General features: G+C 43.1%; 1 protein-coding gene across 6 annotated transcripts in view; it reads right to left on the bottom strand.

The window, feature by feature from the left end:
• MIER1 (MIER1 transcriptional regulator) overlaps positions 1-19,115 on the bottom strand; it is a 35,390-nt gene that overhangs the window by 15,270 nt on the left and 1,005 nt on the right. For 2 of the 6 annotated variants that reach the window (XM_027719090.2, XM_027719091.2), the window contains exons 3-5: positions 6,011-6,035; positions 5,006-5,151; positions 106-273 (exon numbers count right to left, since the gene is read on the bottom strand). In XM_027719090.2, the coding sequence (XP_027574891.2) occupies positions 106-273; positions 5,006-5,104 (267 nt within the window). In that variant the 5' untranslated portion in view covers positions 5,105-5,151; positions 6,011-6,035. Of the gene's footprint in view, positions 1-105; positions 274-5,005; positions 5,152-6,010; positions 6,036-6,971; positions 7,079-18,599; positions 18,721-19,115 lie in introns of those variants that run through there. The other 4 variants (XM_039383036.1, XM_027719089.2, XM_039383038.1 and 1 more) reach the window with 4 other exon arrangements.

Genomic DNA, 19,115 nt, shown 5'->3' with positions numbered 1-19,115 from the left:
GCATCTGAAATCAACTTTATTACAAAATATTCTGCCATGACCTGGGATCTTGAATGGTTGAGCAGTAAGCAAATCATGTATATGCAAAAGAGGATAAACACTTACCTTGTTTTCCCCACTACAGCCACTGTTGTCATCGTTATCAACATCATCATCATCTTCTCCCTCCTCCTCATCCTCCTCCTCCTCTTCATCGTCCTCCTCCTCCTGCGGTGGGATGGTGCCGTCGTAGCCGTAGCGGCTGAGCAGCTCCTGGATTGGCATATCACTCTCCTGAGGAACATCCAAACAAAGTTTGGGATTTTAACACGGATATTCCACATCCCACATCTGCTCCACAGCACAAAGGTGAGCACTTTATAACAGCAACACACCGAGATGGCCACTCCAAAAGGAACGGGCAGGCAAAATTTGAAGTTTCGGCTCCTATGAAAAATATGCGGTGGTTATTTTTACACAGATAACTTTATTTCCCAAATCTTTATAACAATCTCACAAGGCTCATTAAAAGGGCTTGGTTTTATCATCTCCCTTCAGTACCCAGAGCAAACACACTCCTTATTGGAATATATGTTGATATTCCCTCTGCTGCCCAAAAACAAGTGGAAAAAATGATATTTAGTACACATTTGTGGAAGAAATGGATAAGTTGTGTGTCAGCAGCAACTGCTTCACACGGGCAGCTGAGACAGTGAGAGGTAGAAACTTGTCCTAGTGCAAGGCAGGAATTTCTGCAGTGACTCCAAGAATTCAGTATAATGAGGCCCAGAACTTGCAGTAGCTGGCTGCAATGTGGAATTAAGTCTTTGTTGGGAAGTTGTGCTGCAGGGACAATTCTACAGTGTTCTACAACCCTGGTTTTGAATACAAAATTACACCCAAAATATGCACCTCCCTATCTATCTGTACCTCTCCTGTTTCTGAGCAAAACAAAAAATGAGGGTTTGGATGGGGGTGAGGGATCACCTGATATCCAGGTAAAGATACTAATGTTTACAGACTTACATATATTTTAAGCTGGTTCTTTACAAATCCATCCACAGCTGGAAGCAAATCTGCTAATATAGGTACACATTTAAAAATATTGATATTTAGAAAGCTAGTCCCCTCTGAAGGGACATTTCAAATGTTCTCAAATTTAGTGGCTCCCAAACTGTTACCTAATGCATTCACTTTATTAATAAAAATTATTAATTGCTGGGTCTGCACATTGTTTCTTTTATTACTTTTAATATTCAGTATCCAGCCTTCAGGGGCAGTATGTGATATCCCTAAGGAGATTTTTCAGAGCAGAAGCTTTCAGAGAGCATTTTAAAATTCTCTTTCTCACAAGATCAAATCCTCTGTTTATTATTTGGAGGTGTTTGCTTGCTCTAAATAGTTTTTCTTACTATTTAATGTGAATCAGATATTTTTAGTATTGGCTGACCTTTCCTAAGGGCCTTCACTGATCAACATAATTCTAGTTTCTGGAAACACCCTAAAAATACCAATTATAAAAGGCAAGGGGAGTTAGTTCTGCTCTGTAAAAATAAGAGTAACACAGGGGTCCCCAGTACTTGTTGTCTGTGTATTTTATTTTATTTTACTTCAAAGAACTAAGCCATTCTGCCACTTAGTGCTCTACTCTTTGGTTAAGCCTTACACACAGACCATGTGGACTTAAATGTCCTCCCCTTCCCTCTTGATTTCTTGGTTCCCATCGTATCATTTAATGGAAAGAACTCTTAGAAGTGGAGAATTAATATTTTACTGACATAGACAACATGAAAGGACTGTGGTCTTAATTAAAATCTGGCACAGCTTGCAGAAAAATCCTATTCCTAGTTATACAAATGTTCTCCAGTACATTTTGGAAAGTAATATACTTTCTTTAAGCACCCCTATCCTATTTGTAAAGACAACTGAGAATTAAAAAGAACTTTTACTGCAATTTGCAGGTATGTGTGAACTATGCAATAGGAATATTACTGACTGTATGTTACCTAGGAAAGGGGTTTTGTATTTACATTTTTCTTGGGTAGAGCCTCCTAACTTCAAATAGTTCATTACAATTCAAAAAGCTCCAAGGACCAACAGCTCTCCCAGAGAAAATACAAAATGTGATTTCTCTGTTGCTTTGGGATTGCAAAAATAGAAAAGGTTGAAAAGATCACAGCGATTATCCAAGACATCAAAAATCCTTATGTGGAAGAAGTCTCCAAGGCCAACCTGGACAGGGCTTGGAGCAACCTGGTCTAGTGGAAGGTGTCCCCGCCCATGGCAGGGGGTGGAACTGGATGAGCTTTAACGGCCCTCCCAACCCAAACCATTCCCTGATTCCATAAGGAATGGATTATAACTTGTGTCTGGAGCAGAAGTAGGTGAGGGAGACTTGCTCACATCTGGTACAGACACTCCCACACACAAAAATGGTATTATGGAATACTTGTCTGGGTATGATCAAGGATAATTTGCTGTACCACCTTGCAGGGCTTTCCTGCTCAAAAAAACTGAACTTTCAAGATGTATCACTGAGAACCACCAAATCCAATAGTTGGATCCCCTTCCTACTGCTCTGCTCTTAGGGAACTGTGTTGTTTCCCACACTAGAGCAGCAGAGGGTGACTCCTGGTCTGCAGACGCCAATATTCTACTGCCTTTAAACAAATGCAAAGAGAAGCATGGGGTGCCGCTCAACCTCGTAGAGTCATGGAATCTTGGAATGGTTTGGGATGGAAGGGACCTTAAAGCTCACCCAGTTCTACTTCCTGCCAAGGGCAGGGACATCTTCCAGTAGCCCAGGTTGCTCCAAGCCCTGTCCAATCTGGCCTTGAACACTTCCAGAGATGGGGCAGCCACAGCTTCTCTGGGAATTCCATCCCAGCCCCTCACCACTCTCATAGCCAGGAATTCCTTCCCAATATCCCATCTAAACCCATTCCTCTTTCAGTTTAATACCATTCCCCCTTGTCCTGTCCCTCTATTCCTTGTCCAAAGTCCCTCTCCAGCTCTGTTGAAGCTCCTTTAGGCACTGGAAGGGGCTCTAAGGTCTCCCTGGAGCCTTCTCTTCTCCAGGTGAACACCCTCATCATCTTTCCCAGCCTGGCTCCTCAAGGACCAACACACTGGAGATGCACCAGAGCTTAAACTCATGAGTAGAAAAGACCCCGACCCTCAGGGGAAGGGGGAATTTTTATGACAATCAGAAGTGAAACCACTGAAGTTCAAAAATGCTTTTGCAAAACCCAACTGAACTGGTCAATCAGGAACATTCCCAGTCTGGAGAAATCTGAAATAATACATGTGAATTTTGGGGGAAAATGAGAGGATAGCACTTGTCCTGACAGTAGTTTTGAGATTTAGATGGCCTGTCACCCGGGACTTAAAAAAGATAAAGTTATATATATATATATATATATACATAAACCTGCTATCCCACAACTAGAGGTAAGCACTGGATATGAGGAGATAAACTGAAGAGTTGTAATGTGGTGATAAAATTACACAAAATATCATGGGAAAAAAGCCATATTTTCAACTTAAAATCCACATGACACACACGTGGAGCTCCATTTCTCATTTGATCTTGATGAAGCATATTTAGATTAACCAACTATTTATTTAGCTTTATGTTTACCATTTAATATCAACCTGGAAATTACCAGAAAGAAATCATCACTTACACTGGAAATATAGATTAAATGCACTAATTAATTAAAAGTCATATTGGCATAATTACCTACGCTAAATAGGATTTGTACATTGAATATGCATCTGTGAATCATTAATAAGCTGTTCTGGAGGCCTTTGCAGACAACGAGGCCACAGACAGTACCCAAATTACTCTGCATTTATAATAAACCTACTTGGTAATTTAAGGATATTATTCCTGCCTGAGAAATAATTGAAGACAATACATAAGTGACATCATAACCTGAAATCACCAGAAAGAAATTATCATTTACATTGGAACTACAGATTAAATGCACCAAATTAGTTTAAAGTCATATGGGCATAATCACTTAGGTTAAATAGGATTTATACATAATTTTCTCTGCATTTTCCTTTAAAATTATGATATTCCTATATGCTCCACTGTATTATATAGATATTTGTATAAAAATGCAAAAGATAAGCAAAATTATGAGGTTCGTGTTTTTTACATATAAGTGCAAGTGCTTTATAAAATAATAACTTGCACTAATCAGGTGGAATATACAAGTCTAGTCAGAGGATATTTTAACTTATATTAACTCAAAATGCAATCTCTAAAATGCAAAACCTATACAATAAAAATAAGGAAAAAGAGACTAAAGAAGAACAGTTTTATACATTTATTAAGTATTTATGTATTTATGCACCAGCATTAAGTATTTATGTACCAGTATTAAGTATTTATGTATCAGTATATGTACATTATACCTATAATATATATCTAAAATGTATATACATTATACACAGTATATGTGTATTTTATATATACAGCATATGTATATTAAGTCTTTATTTTATATATAAAAAGTATTTATGTCCCAGTATGTGCATATTATATATATATCTAAAATGTATATACAGTATACATAGTATATATAATATATATACCATATGTATATTAAGTATTTATATATAAAATATGTATATTATTTATGTTATATATAAAGTATTTCTGTACCAGTATGTGTATATTATATATATGAAATATATATAAAGTGCATATATAATATACACAGGATATGTATACTATATAGTATCTCTATATTAAGTATTTATATATAAAATATGTTTATTAAGTAGTTATTTTATATATATATATATATATATATATGAGGTATTTATGTAATGGTTTCTTTTCCGCAATTTTTGAGACATTTAGTTCAGCCCCTTTTCCCCCTCCTCTCTATTATTTACCTATTAATAGTTTTGGGGTGATTATTTTTTAAAATTCCAAATATAAGGGCTAAAACCCTGCATATGTTTTGTGTGAGGCTGTGGTTCTGCTTTAGGACTACTTAAGGCCACCTACCCTGTTAAGATCCTCTATTTCAGATCTGATGTTTGTCTCTCCTTCCATCATTTCCTCCTCTTCTAATGTCCGTTCATCATCAAAGTCATGCACCAGCATATCAGCTGATGGGTCAAACTCATGGTCATCAGATGTTGCTGAACCTCCTGATGGGAAACATTTTAAACAATGTTTTTAGTTACATCATGGCCTCGCAGAGTTTAATTTATTTTTATTATTTTGATGACATTTTAATGCGTAGATTATACTCAGAAATCCAAATCTTTTGCCTCGATCCTTTATCTTAGGGAAAGGCAGGCTTGTTATTCAGGGAAAGCTTTGGATAGGGAGAGGTCCTGGCAGAAAGAACCAGGAGGGTGAATAACTAGCCAGACCGCCCAGTTCCCTAGCCCTGGACATCAGGCCCTAGTTAAATGTCTGGAAAATGTTCAGGTTTTGAACACTTTATTCTGAAATAATCATAAGCCTGCCTAAATCGAGTTCTACTGGGAGCAGAAACACTCATAAAATACAAACTCCGGGCAGTCGTTCCCTTTATTCTTTGGAAGCTTCTTTGTTTACAACTACAAAGACAGATTAATGACTTCTCCAAAATTTACATTAAACAAGCTTCAGAGTTATGCAGATTTTATTTCTGAGTTATTTTCCCCCATGCCTTTATTTTTCACAGTTCTTTGTAGAGAGGTCTGGTTATATTTTGTGACAATGAAAAAGAAATGGATGGATGAATGGCTTGGCAGATGTCCTTCAGCAATACCTGAGTTTTAATTCCAACCCTGCTCATATTTTTCCACCTGCGTTCTTGGACAATTTAAATTTCATTTTCCAAAGCTTGTACTCACACTAAGCATGTTGACCACGAGGTTTAACTTAAAAGCAATTAATTATTTCTCTGAAAGAAATAAAAGCTCAGGAGATAACACCAGTCCAGCTAAAGTAGCTCCTGGAAAGCTTTTCCACTAGTAGGATGCCAATAAAACCTTGGAAATCATAAAAAATATTTACCTGGGCTTGAAGACTCAACAGAAGGCTAAAAAAGAAAAGAAAGGAAATTATTTTTGCTAATTTGTACAAAGTCAATTTAATAATTCAGCTGATATGAAGCAAGTAACTATAAAAAACATATTGATAAATAAAGCTCCAAGGTAAATAGTAACTTAAAGATCCAGCTCTGTTCTAACTCCAGGAACTAAATCCCCTTTCCACAACCTAGGTATATCCCAGATTGGAAGGGATATCCCAAATATACCCCAGGTATATCCCAGATTACATGGGCAGGGAAGCACAGTGGAAGAGAAATCATTCTTCCCATTTGAAGCTGAACACAAATTCCCTGTTCTATTTCAATACAGGGCCACATTTTTTAAAGATAATCCCAAATCACTCTGAGAATTCCTCAGGGGACAAAGGGAAAGCAATTTTCAATCTTAAATCTCTGACCCAGCTGTGAGGAAAAATACCAACCAACAAAAACAAACAAACAAACAAACAAACCAAACAGACAAACAAACAAAAAAAAACCCAAAAAACCCAACCAAAATGAACAACAAAAAAATCAATAAAACCCCCACAAAACCCCCTCACCAAACCAAAATAAACCCGCCAAACAAACAAAGAACCCACCTCAAACCAAACAAACAGAAAAAAAATATTTTACAAACCAGACTTTCTTCCTGAGTACATTTAAAACACAAATTAATATGGACGCAGGCTACAAAACTAATAATTTTTTTGAGATATAGGAAGAAAACGAGTCTTCCCCAATAATCCATGTAACAGAGTCACCTTCTGGCCCAGCATATTTGATAACCTGATATTTATAATGTGAACAAACAACATTCTGCTTTCCCCTGGTTATACCTTTGCCAATCTTTAAGCTCCTGGGATGACATTTGCATGTCAGACATTCAAACCTCATTTGTTTTGATAATTCAAGCAAATGTTTCAACTCTTTTCAGGCACAGACCTAGTGAAATGGGTTTTTCCGAGTTAGGAAAACAGACTTTTTCCTTCAGAGCTGCAGAACCTCAAAATGTATTTCCCTGTGTCAAGCAGAAAGGGTGGAGAAGGTGCCTGGAGGGAGGAGAGAAAATACAAGAGAAGAAGCTGTGCTCTCCTAACACTGCAGAGCCTGAAGAAAATACAGAATATATCCACTGACTTCAGGGAGAGCCACCACAGGTGGATTTTTCCACATTTATTAACATCCAAATATATTTTTAGTTTTTGGGGAGCATCCCTGCTGACTTGGAGAAATGGTATCTAAGGCAGGGTTAGCTTTAAAAGCCAAGGAAAATCATACCTGGACAATACTGAATTATAGGATCACATAATGGAATGGGTTGAGCTGGGAGGGACCTTAAAGCCCATCCAGTCCCACCACTTGCCATGGGCAGGGACACCTTCCACCATCCCAGGTTGCTCCAAGCCCTGTCCAGCCTGGCCTTGGACACTTCCAGGGACGGGGCAGCCATAGCTTCTCTGAGAATTCCATCCCAGCCCCTCACCACCCTCACAGAGAAGAATTCCTTCCTAATATCTCATCTAACCCTGCCCTTTCCCCTCCTTGCTCTGTCCCTCCAGGTCCTTGTCCCAAGTCCCTCTCCAGCTCTCTTGGAACTTCTCTAGGCACTGGAAGGGGCTCTGAGGTCTCCCTGGACAAATTCACATGAAGTGGGTAAGAACTAAAAACATTTTTGCAAAATATTGCACAATGCCAGAGGAAGTTTTGCAAATCACTACATCCAGAAAAGTCTTTATTTGCAAAGATTATGCTAACAAATTCCAGAGTCCAGTATTCCTGCACATACTGAGCTGAGTACAAGATCAGCCAGCGAGAACTGACCTCTATTTGGTGCCTTTTGTTTGATAAACTTGCAAAACTGGGTGATTTAAAATATGTAATACACGATTATTAGTGCGAGTTAACAAACCTTCAGTGTATTTATTGCAGCAATCACAGGTGGAAAAGCAAATAAATTCAATATTGACAGGCCAGGAAGGAAACCATGAAGACCCTTCCCTTTTCTTCATGGAAAGGGTTGCAATACATTGGGAGGGGACAGGAAAGAAAGAGAAGGGGAAAGAGAAGGAAAAGGGAAGGGGAAGGGAAGGGGAAGGAAAAGGGGAAGGGAAGGGGAAGTGGAAGGGGAAGGGAAGGAACAATAGCATATAAATCAGGAATAACAGGAGTTCAGGGAGCCATGACTCCAAAATCCAACCCCAAAAGCACAGCCTTGCTTTCAGCCACAGTTCAGGACTTGCCAACAAGAGCTGGAGAAGGTCTTGGCCCACGAGCCTCATGTAGAGGGGATTCCAAAGAGGTGGGAAGCTGGGAGAGCCTGGGATGTTCAGCCTGGAGAAGAGATGGCTCAGGAGGATCAGATTCATGTGCATAAATCTCTGACAGAAGGGTGAACAGAAGATTGAGCCAGTCACTTCTCAATGGCATCCCGTGACAGGAGTCAGTGGGAACAAACTGGAATATGTTTAAACACTAGGAAAAGCTTTTTTCCCTGTAAAAGGGATGAAATGTGGGAACATGCTGCCCCCAGAAGTTGTGGTGTCTGCACTCGAGGTGTACAAAACCAGACTGGCACTGGGAACCTGCTCTTGCTGAGCCAGCCCTGAGCCATGGCTTGGTCTGAATGATCTCCAGATGTTCCTTCCAACTCCAACGCTTCTGGAACTAAAGTGCTCCAATACAGACTGCAATGGAGCTGAGCACAAGGAAGGATTTCCCTGCTGAGAGGGGACAAAACCCACAGTGGGGCATGAAAAGATCTCAGAAAAGTCAAGCACACTTGAAGGAACGATGTTCAACTCCCAATATTCTGGAATGGCACGGATAAGGCCTGACAGCTCAAGAAGGAAACAACCTTCCCTACAGCCTGAAATGCTGCTAAGGGACTTTAAAAACTCCAAAACATAGAACCAGTACAATCCCAGCCTATAGGAGAAAATAGATACAAACGTCAAACCAGGAAATCTGTAAAAATCCAGCCACCTGCAGAAACACCATTTCCATCCTTGAGAGGTTCTAGTCCGTTCTTTGCCACAGACTCCACAGGCAGCTTTTGGGAGAGCAGCCTCTGGCTCTCTATTCCTTTTTCCCAAGCTTTGCCAACCACATCTGCCTCATGTGTGGATTGTTCTCTCTGCATTTTCTATGTTTCCAGTCTGTGTGATGCACTGCCAATCATTTCCTCCTTCTATTTCTAGGCACATACAGTGTCCAATTACAACCCATCTGCATTAATGAGCAGCTGCTGCCAAAGGTAGTCCTGACCTCTTCCCACCACTCCATGTCTCTGCCACTTGTGCCAGGTCCAGTCAACTGGAAGCTGCAGCACATGCTGGTTCAGCAGCCCCATCTCAGAGATGACTGACACCACTTTTCCATTCTATCCATGAGCCAAAGGACTTTATCCGGGGCCTCTGCGATTGCCAGATGTGCTGCAAACAGTCCCCAGTACGAGCTTGGAGTTGAACACCTGGAGAAGGGAATGTGGTGGGAGGCCTGGAAAACCCTTCAGTGACAGTCTGTCAGCATCACACAGGAGGGGAAAGAGCACCCTCTGATTAAGAGTTGTTGCAAGGCAATTACGGCAAGGCTGGACGAATCAGTCCTATTTCGTGCCTCCAAGTGATGGTGACTCTGGCCAGGGTAGGACAGATGGCTTTGGGGGCATTTGATTATAAAAATTTCCTGGCAGTGGTTAAAGATCATATGGCTGCATTGGCATCAGCAGATCCTAATTCCTAAGCTATGGCATGGCAATGGAACAGGAGTTCCTGTGAAAAGGACACCCTTGTACTTCAGTGGTTTTTCATTTTCTGCTGCAGCCATTCAGAGAGAAGCACAAAGCAGTGTTTTGCCTCAAGGGCACTCAAGGGAACAAAGAGCTGCTACCTATCAATGGATAATGGTATCCAAGGCCCAAGAGAGAAAAACTGTAGGATACTGACAATATACAGGCTGACAGACTCCAATTTTCTATGCATTGTACCATCAGAAAAGATAACAGTGAATCTCTGTTGTGGGTTCAAAAGAATGAAAACATTCATGAACTCCTAATCCACGGACAATGAGGAAAAACTCAAGTGGCCAAGGAGTCCTGATACACCAAGGAGCACATTTGTTCAAGTTCCATCTGAGCAACAAGAAGGAAATACCAACTCTGAAGTATGAAGAAAACAAACCTCATGGTAAAGAGAAGAAAAGACACTGAACCATGAAATATCAGCACTAAAAGAATGTCACTGTTTTTATTCCATGTGTATTTTTTGGAGTCTCAGGAAAGCCAGGCTGAGTACATGTTTTCAGAAGCTTAGAGACACTTGCAGCAAGAACCAGCCAAAAGATCATATCCAATACATCCTCCAGCACGTGGATACAGGAATACATGGGACTGAAGTTGGCCAGACACCTTTGACTGCCAAGTGGTGAATGCAGCAACACGTGCCAGACATGGAAACATCCACAGCGTTACTCTGACAACAACGACTGCCTGGACTTCGGGAAGTGTCTGGATCACCGTCAATTGTGATGGAAGATAAACTAAAACCAAACTGGCATTGTGACAGTTTATTTAATGCAAACAGCCTTCAGGAGACACCAGTTGTGCACAGTTTATTCCAGGCAATGCCCAGTGCTGGATGCTGGCAGGAGATGTCCAGGTTTTATTTCAACACTTCAGAGGTGCTTAGACTGGAATGGGATACTCCAAACTGTGGAAGGAATGCACTGAGTTTTCTCTCTTCACATTTCTCCTACAGCAAAACCACCTGAACAGGACTGACAGGACACTACAGACTTTCATTTCTGCCCACAAAACTACTGTTGTCTTTGCTACCATCTTTCACACTGTTTAATATAAACAAGTAATAATGAAACATCCCAAAATCAGCAGTATCTACACGACAAATATACATCCTGTTCAAATTGACTCAGTTACCTTTAACAGCTCTTTAACTGTTACATAAAACAGTTAAAATCTTGGATTAAATTCTCTCTATATTCACAGCAATATGTCTGACAAACCCATCAATTTGCTCAGGTCTTTTGAACTCTGTGACAGGAAAATACCCTAAAGTTAATAAACTCTCTTGAGCTGAGCTAAATGATGGCCTAGAGAAAAGGACTGGTTTAAATGGAGAAGAGCATCCTTTGCTCAAGAGGGAATGTGTCCCTTTCCATAACCAGGTATGTACGTCAGTGGAAGGCCTGTTCTTGCTCTCAATATAATCAATATATATTCGATTTATATATCAAATTAGCTTGTGTTAGAAAATGGAAAAGCCGTATTTTTATCTCATGAAGAAAATAGCAACGTATTGAAGTAAGGAAAAAAGAAAAATACTGTTGGTCCTCATTTAACAGTTCTACATGTGAGCGCTTCTACAGCCCAAACTGCAGTGACATCCCTGAAATGGAAGCCTTTATATACATGGAATTTTACTTTCTTAGTTTGATTGGTAAATGACAAAACTCTTGTACTTCCAGAACACAAGGATTGAGTGCAATATTTGAACTCACGGATCCCAAACATGTACATCTAAGCCTTGAAACTGCCACCTCAGCAAAGGTCCCCTGGCTTGGCCATCGCTTTCTAAGACTTGATTCCTCTATAAAGATGACTTTTCCCCAACCTCTTTCCTTGGAAGTTTTCAAGACCAGACTGGAGATAGCCATCAGCAAGCCAGGGAGACCTCAGAGCAGATCCTGCTGTGAGCAGAAGGTTGGATCAGAGACCTCCTGAGCTCCTTTCCACCCCAAATTATCTCATAATGCTGTTTTGACATTTTTGGCAGAGCTGGGATTGTTCAGCCTGGAGAAGAGAAGGCTCCAGGGACAACTTAGAGCCCCTTCCACTGCCTAAAGGGGCTCCAAGAGAGCTGAAGAGGGACTTGGGACAAGGACACAGAGTGACAGGACAAAGGGGAATAGCTTCCCACTATCAGAGGGCAGGGTTAGGTGGGATATTGGGAAGAAATTCTTCCCTGTGAGGGTGGTGAGGGCCTGACACAGATTGTCCAGAGAAGCTGTGTCTGCCCCATCCCTGGAAGTGTCCAAGGCCAGTTTGGACGGCGTTTGGAGCAACCTGGGCTAGTGGAAGGTGTCCGTGCCCGTGGCAGGGGCTGGAACAAGCTCTGAGATTCCTTCCAACCCAAACCGTTCTGGGATTCTGTGAACTGAAAAAAACCCAACCAACCAAACCTAAAACCCAGCAGTGTCAGTGTTTGTGGAGAAGCTGCCGGACCAGTTCCAGAGGGCCCAGCTGGCGAGAACCACAGGCCAGTTTTAATGCAACTGACTCAGTCCTGTACCAACCTACTTAAATCCCTTCACCAGGAAAAGTCAGAAAGCAGACTATGCAGACTATTTCAGAAGGGATATTGTTTCTGTGGATCTTTCAGACATCCCCTACACATCATGACTCTCTTAAGTAGCCTTTTTAACTTAGTTTTGGCAGTGAAGACACTGTATCCCCTGGGGACATCAACATTGTAATGAAAAGCCCTAAAAAGGAAGGTGTTTCAGCTGCAACACTAACAAAAGTAGCAATAGCAATTTTAAAAAAAGTCAAGAAAAAAACCATCAGTGCTTCAGGGGAAGGCAGAGGCTGGAGGGTGTCAGGTGATGAATCTTCCGGGGGTGTTTACGTTTTCCCAGCCTGTTACCTGCTCCACACCACTGTCAGGGGTTATCACACCGTGAAGGTGCACCCAAACCCATATGGATTTACAGGCTTCCATGAGCGACAATGTCATACTTTCCTCTCTGCCAACCACTGCTGTGAGAGCAGCCTCCAGCAAGAGGAAATAGTACCCTGAAAATCATGGAATGGTTTGTGACAGGAGGGACCTCAAAGATCACCCAGTCCCACCCCCTGCCACAGGCAGAGGCATCTTCCGCTATCCCAGGTTGCTCCAAGCCCTATGCAACCTGGCCTTGGACAATTCCAGGGATGGGGCAGCCACAGCTTCTCTGGGCAACCTGTGCCAGGGCCTCACCACCCTCACAGAGAAGAATTCCTTCCCACTATCCCATCTAACTCTACCCTCTGACAGTGGGAAGCCATTCCTCCTTGTCCTGTCACTCTGTGTCCTTGTCCCAAGTCCCTCTCCAGCTCTCCTGGAGCCCCTTTAGGCACTGGGAGGGGCTCTGAGGTCTCCAGTGGGGACAACAAGGCAGGACAGGTGACAACGACAGATGAGCGTTAGGGCAGCGGCCGATCACCGCCCTGGGATTGCGGGATCAGGGTCATCCCAGCCTGAACACTCACTCCCCAAGCTGAACACAAAGATCTGGAAGTCCTGCAGAGCAGTTGGAGCTGTAGTTCTCGGGGTTCCAAGTCCCAGGAAGGAACAGCAAAGTTCAGGGTGGTGAAAGGAGTTTCTGTCCAACAGCTCATGAAGACACTGCTGAAATCACACACTGACTTCTGTAAAATAAAGTGGAAACCAATCTCCTGCTCTGAGCAGAGTCGATGGCTGGAACCAGGACCCACTCACCACTTGTATCCCAATAACCAATGCGCAGGGAATTTCCTAAAGGATTGAGTCCTCAGGAGATGCTCCAGGCTGAAGGAAGCTGCTGGATGGAGGCAGCTGCACCAGAGGATGTCCTGGTTGACAGGACATGATGCTCCCTAGAGAACTTCCCATTCCAAGGAGTACTGGGGAACACAACCATAACAGCCCACCAGAACACACCATCTCTGTCTTGCATGAAGCACACACTTCAAAGAAACATTTTCTAATTATTTAATGCCCATTTCCATGACAAAATACAGTACCAGCCTTGACTTCTTGTAATAATCTAAGATATCTTGCTAAGGAAAATTGAGAGTCTATGGAATGATTGTATCCTGCCATAGGATTTCAGATGAAACCACCTACAGCCAAGCACCACAAGAAAACATTCTTATGGATAATTTGTGACGTTAATGGATTAGAAGGGAAATATTAATACAACTTGGAGCTTCTGGCCAGGAAAAAGCACAGAAAGAAATGGAACTTTACAACAATTCCACTGTCTGCCTCAATCCTTGTGTTAGGAAGAACTTTAAGTCCTGAGCTGTAAACCCAGAAACATCAAGATTTTATCACATGCAAAAAATGTTCACAAATCTCTTCTATTATGACAAAAACACCCCAGAGCCATCCCCTTTTTGCAGTTTAGAAATGCAGAATGCCATTGTTTTCCCTGCCATTCCCTTGTGCTTTCCCTTTCCTCGTATCAAAACTGAGGAAACACAAACAGTGGCTAAACCCAATCACTTTGGGGTTTATTCTCTTACCAAGGAATTGAAAAAACTGAATTCCCAGATGTACATTACATTCACAAATATCTCTGTAAAGCATTCTACAAACCCTGCTCCAGAATGACACAAAAAAGACAATTAGTTACATGAAGATGAAACAAGAAAAAATATAATTGTTCTCAAAGAACAGACTGATGTGAATCACCAACTTTAATCATGGTTTAGATCAGTCAGTAGGAAACCTGGATTTAATCTGTTTTCACCTTGTTTTGTATCCAGGTGTTACTCAAAAGCTCTGACCCCCCTGACTATTCAAACAACTCAATTTGCAACCACATTAGTGACTGTGTGAACTTAACTACTGCTTCCTACTACAGCTTTATGCAGATTGATTTAAAGCAATAGCCAAGCTTAGTAAAAACACAAATATTAAAAATGTAAAAAAGGTTACTAAAAATCGTTATTAGATCACATATTTCTTCAACATCTGTCCTGAAGCTGTTTCAAAATATGAAAATAGAATGCGGTTACATTCACAAAGTTCAAAATTCTTCAACTGAAAAAAGCACAGCATTGAGACGAAAGGAAAATTTTTCCACACAATAGGAATTTAAAGATGACTTATTAGAGCACTGTCACACGATGTTAATAAACTTATTTTTTGGCCAAAACCAACTAAACTTTCAGAAACTCAAACAACATTAAAGTGCCTTCAAAGAAATTAGGTTGAACAGTTTAATTGTCCACTGACACCACAAGAGGAGTGGTCCTGCTCCAGGACAAGCAGCTCCTGCCTCTTCCCATACTTGCCCCACAGAAATTCCCTCTGAAGAAGAAAAGTTTAAATTGTTACTCCAGTGGGTCACAAGACTGAATAACCTCAGTGATGGGTGAGAAACACAAGGAGCTGGTCAAGCTTTGGGAGAAACAAATGTTCCAACAACATGAAGAGATTCATAGAATGGTTTAGGTTAGAAAAGCCCTCCCAGACCATCAAGCCCAACCACTCCCCAGCACTGCCAAGGCCACCACTGACCCATGTCCCCAAGGGCCACATCCACACGGCTTTTAAATCCCCCCAGGGAGGGGGACTCCATCACTGCCCTGGGCAATATCCAACCTGAACCTCCCCTGGCACAGCTTGAGGCCGTTTCCTCTCACCCTGTCCCTTGTTCCCTGGGAGCAGAGCCCGACCCCCACCTGGCTCTACCCTCCTGTCAGGGAGTTGCAGAGAGCAAGAAGGTCCCCTTGGAGCCTCCTGAGGATCTGCTGTCCCACCCCATCCCCACTCCAGGTCCAGTCCCTGCAGGATCTTTCCATCAGCTGACACCTGCCCTGCAGGAAGCTTTTAGGTTCCCTTCTAAGCCAGTGAGAGGGATCAACCCACAGGAGAAGTTCAGGGGCACCCATTCAAAAGCAGCAGGAGGAGAAGGATCTCCCCCTTGGAGCAGCCAGGAACTGTTAGATCACCCCAACCCATAATTAAACTGGTTAGAACCAAAATATGCAAATCAAAAATCAGGGATATTTTGTTCCCAACGCTCCCAACCCACCTCTGACCAAACACAACCACCCTCTTCCCCACACAGCAGCCCTGATACTTCTATTCTTCAGTGAATTAGGAAAGAATCCCAAACCAAACACAAACCTTGTCATTTTCCCTTTATTTTTCCCTGTTCGGTATCCTATAGCTTCCCTGTAAATGTGCATCCTATCATGGAACAACAGCAGGAATTTGGCACTTCTGGAAATTGCAGTAGGTATTGATTGAGCTGCCTCTTTTTAACACAAAAGTCCAAGCCCAGCTCTTCCAGTTTTGGGATCAGAAAATCTCATTCTCTCACTTACATTTTATTCAAACATTATAATGGTTGAATAAACAAAAACATTCTCTTTCAGCTGCTAATCGAGCTTTTCGGTCCCAATCTTTTCTTCTCAGGAGGCATTAAAATACTTGTATTTGGAGAAAATTTGTGTATCAGCATTTCCTCCACCACAAACACTCAGTAAGCAGCTTAGTGCAGGATATTGTAACAGTCACAAAGCTTCAGCTGATCTTAAGTTAGAGGTGTTTTCTTTCTGGTTTATGCCTGGAACAAACTTCTAACATGTTGGAATATGAGGAATCACGTGAACATGTAAAAAGAACCCTAACACAGGTTATTAATCCCAAGCCTGAACTCAGTTTAATATATATTCTAAAGCCTTTTTTTTTTCCCGTCTGTCCTGTATTCAAATTGCTTCTGCAAAAGTGAAGCAGCATTTTTGTCACTTTAGTTTCACTTTCTGGACTCGTTCTCTCACTAACCATGCTGGGTGCTGCTTTCTGAAGAGCCTTCCTGTCTAACCCATCAAGTTTCATAGTTACATTGGGTTTTGAGGTTTAGATCTGGAGCTGATTCTCTAGAACACAACCTTTTAGGATCATTCCTGCCTGAGGGATGAGCTCCTGTGCATTCCTTCAGAACAGTCACAAACAATTTTCCACTGGGGAAGGAAGGATGGGGAAGAGGGCAAGAGGCACAACAGCAGTCTCAGACCTCACAGCCTTTCCACCCACATTTTCATCACCCTCGGTTCCTTTAGTTCGATACCAGAGCTCAGAGGAAATGCCATGCTAAGGAGGATTCCCAACCTAGTCCCTGTATATTCCCTAAATTCATAGAATACTAGAGTGGTTTGGGTTGGAAGGGACCTGAAAGACTATCCAGTTCCAACCCCCTGCCATGGGCAGGGACACAAACCATATTCAGAACATTTCTCCTGGTTTAAATCACTGAAAGTATTAATTTTGTCTCAATTCAGATACAACAGTTCCCTGCACAACTCGACTGGGAATGAACACCACGTGCTCATGAACTCATCCACAGGTGGATCCAAGCTCTCTCAGGTAGATCCAAGCTCTCCCAGCCCTTTCTGCTCCTCCTACTCCTTCTGCTCAAATAAAGACGCCAAAACAGCACAAAGAATTCACCTTCAAAATGGCAAAGATGAAGAAAACCCTTTTCCTTTCTTAGCCAAATATCAAGACCAATAAAGGCCACGGCTGTTGGAAAATCCATGAAGGGAAAACCCAAGCTCCATATTCCAGTGCGTTTTTGTTGCTCTGGGCAGCACAGCCTTCCCCAGCCCTCAGAGTGCCGAGGACGTGACATGGAGTAGGAAGTTCCTCAGCATCAGCAAAAGGCTCAGCCCCCCCCAGGACACAGCACTGAGAGGATATTGGGGTTCAGATCACAGGATTTGGCGGTTAATTAAAAAAAATGACAAAATTTCCAGGCAGTTGGTGAAACTCAAGACAGAAATCCTGAATTCCGTGAGAGACAAATCCCAAATCCTGTGACGCCCAGAGCAAAGGCCCCACTGTCTCTCCAGCTCTAGAGATGGGAGGACTTTAATATTCACATTTTTTAGGATCAGAGTTGTGGTTCTCTCCCTCTCAAGATGAAAAAACCAAACAGGCAGGTTCTTCTAACTCCTAAGATTAGCTCAGGACATGTTGTCTCAATAACAGGAAGAATGCTCCATCACAGTTCTCATTTGGGAGGAAAAGATAAAATAATTTAAGGGAAAATCCGTGTTTATTCAGGAATTCCAAGGGAAGAAGCCTCATGTATAAAATATCCTAATCCTGACAGTTCCAACTCCCCTGGAAGTGACGCCTGTCCCGCAGGTTTCATTTTCCCAACAGGTACTTCTCAACTCAGCATTTCCAACGCCAAGAGATTGGCATCTGGGGCTAATTCGAAGAAAACTTAATGAAACACCCATCCATCTGTCCCAGCTCTCCTCCTGAGCAGGGGAAGGAGCTGCTCCCCCAGATCCCACTGGGATGGACAAACCCACCCCGCCAATGACTCCACGCTTCAAAAAAGAGGCGTGTTGTTGGTTTTAGTTTTGTTTTAATTACCCCATTATTACCCTTTCATTATTTTATGCTATCCCCATTAACAGAACACAACTGATTACCCCCAAATAATTCCTTGGAAACCCTGCGTTTCCCAGGAGAAGGCTCTCCCCTCGCAGGACCACTGCCCTACCTCTGAACCAACCCCCCTTTGTCCTAACGACTAAAAAAAGATATTTAAAGCAAATAAATAGACGTGGTGCTACAAAAAGCGGGAGGCGCCGCCCTGGGTCCCGCCCGCTCACTCCCTTTGGGGGCCTTCAGCCCCCGGGACGGCCTGTTCGGGCCGTCCCGGGGGCTGAAGGCCCCCGAGGGGGGGGAGCGGGCGGGACCTCCGGTGCTCACGGGCCTCCGCTCCCCGCAACAAACTTGCAGCCCCGCGCAACAAGTTCCCCGTGCGCCCCCCTGACGGTCTCACCTCGGCCATGGTCGCTGAGGGTGCGGGGAAGGGTCACATCGCCGGGAGGAGCCGTCGGTCCCGGGAGGGGGGAGCGGGGCGGGAGCGGCTCCGGGAGCAGCAGCGGCGGCGGCGGGAGGGGGCGGGGCCGCGCTGCGCACGACGTCACCGCGCACCGCGGCTGTCAATCATGGCGCGGGCCACGCCCCCCCGGCAGGCGCTGAGGGCCACGCCCCCCGAGCCTGGTGTTTGAGGCAGCGGGTCCCGCTTGTCACTCAGCGTGTTGGTCAAGCTCTCACATGTCACTCAGGGGATTGGCCTGTCACTCAGGGCTTGGGCTACACCCCATATATGTTAATCAGGGTTCAGGCCACGCCCATCGCGCCCCACTGAAATAGCAAGGCCACGCCCATCACATGTCACTCAGAGCGCAAGACCACGCCCCCTCGCCTGTCACTCAGGGCGCAAAGCCACGCCTCCATCAGCCTGTCACTCAAAGACCAAGCCAGGCCTGTGAACTGGGGCCGAGCCCCTTTA

This window comes from Pipra filicauda, unplaced genomic scaffold (assembly GCF_003945595.2).
Source record: "Pipra filicauda isolate LSUMZ 115617 unplaced genomic scaffold, ASM394559v2 scaffold295_size919547_pilon, whole genome shotgun sequence".
NCBI lineage: Eukaryota > Metazoa > Chordata > Aves > Passeriformes > Pipridae > Pipra > Pipra filicauda.
The sequence above is the reverse complement of the archived record's forward strand: the minus strand, read 5'-3'. Positions and strand labels throughout refer to the sequence as shown.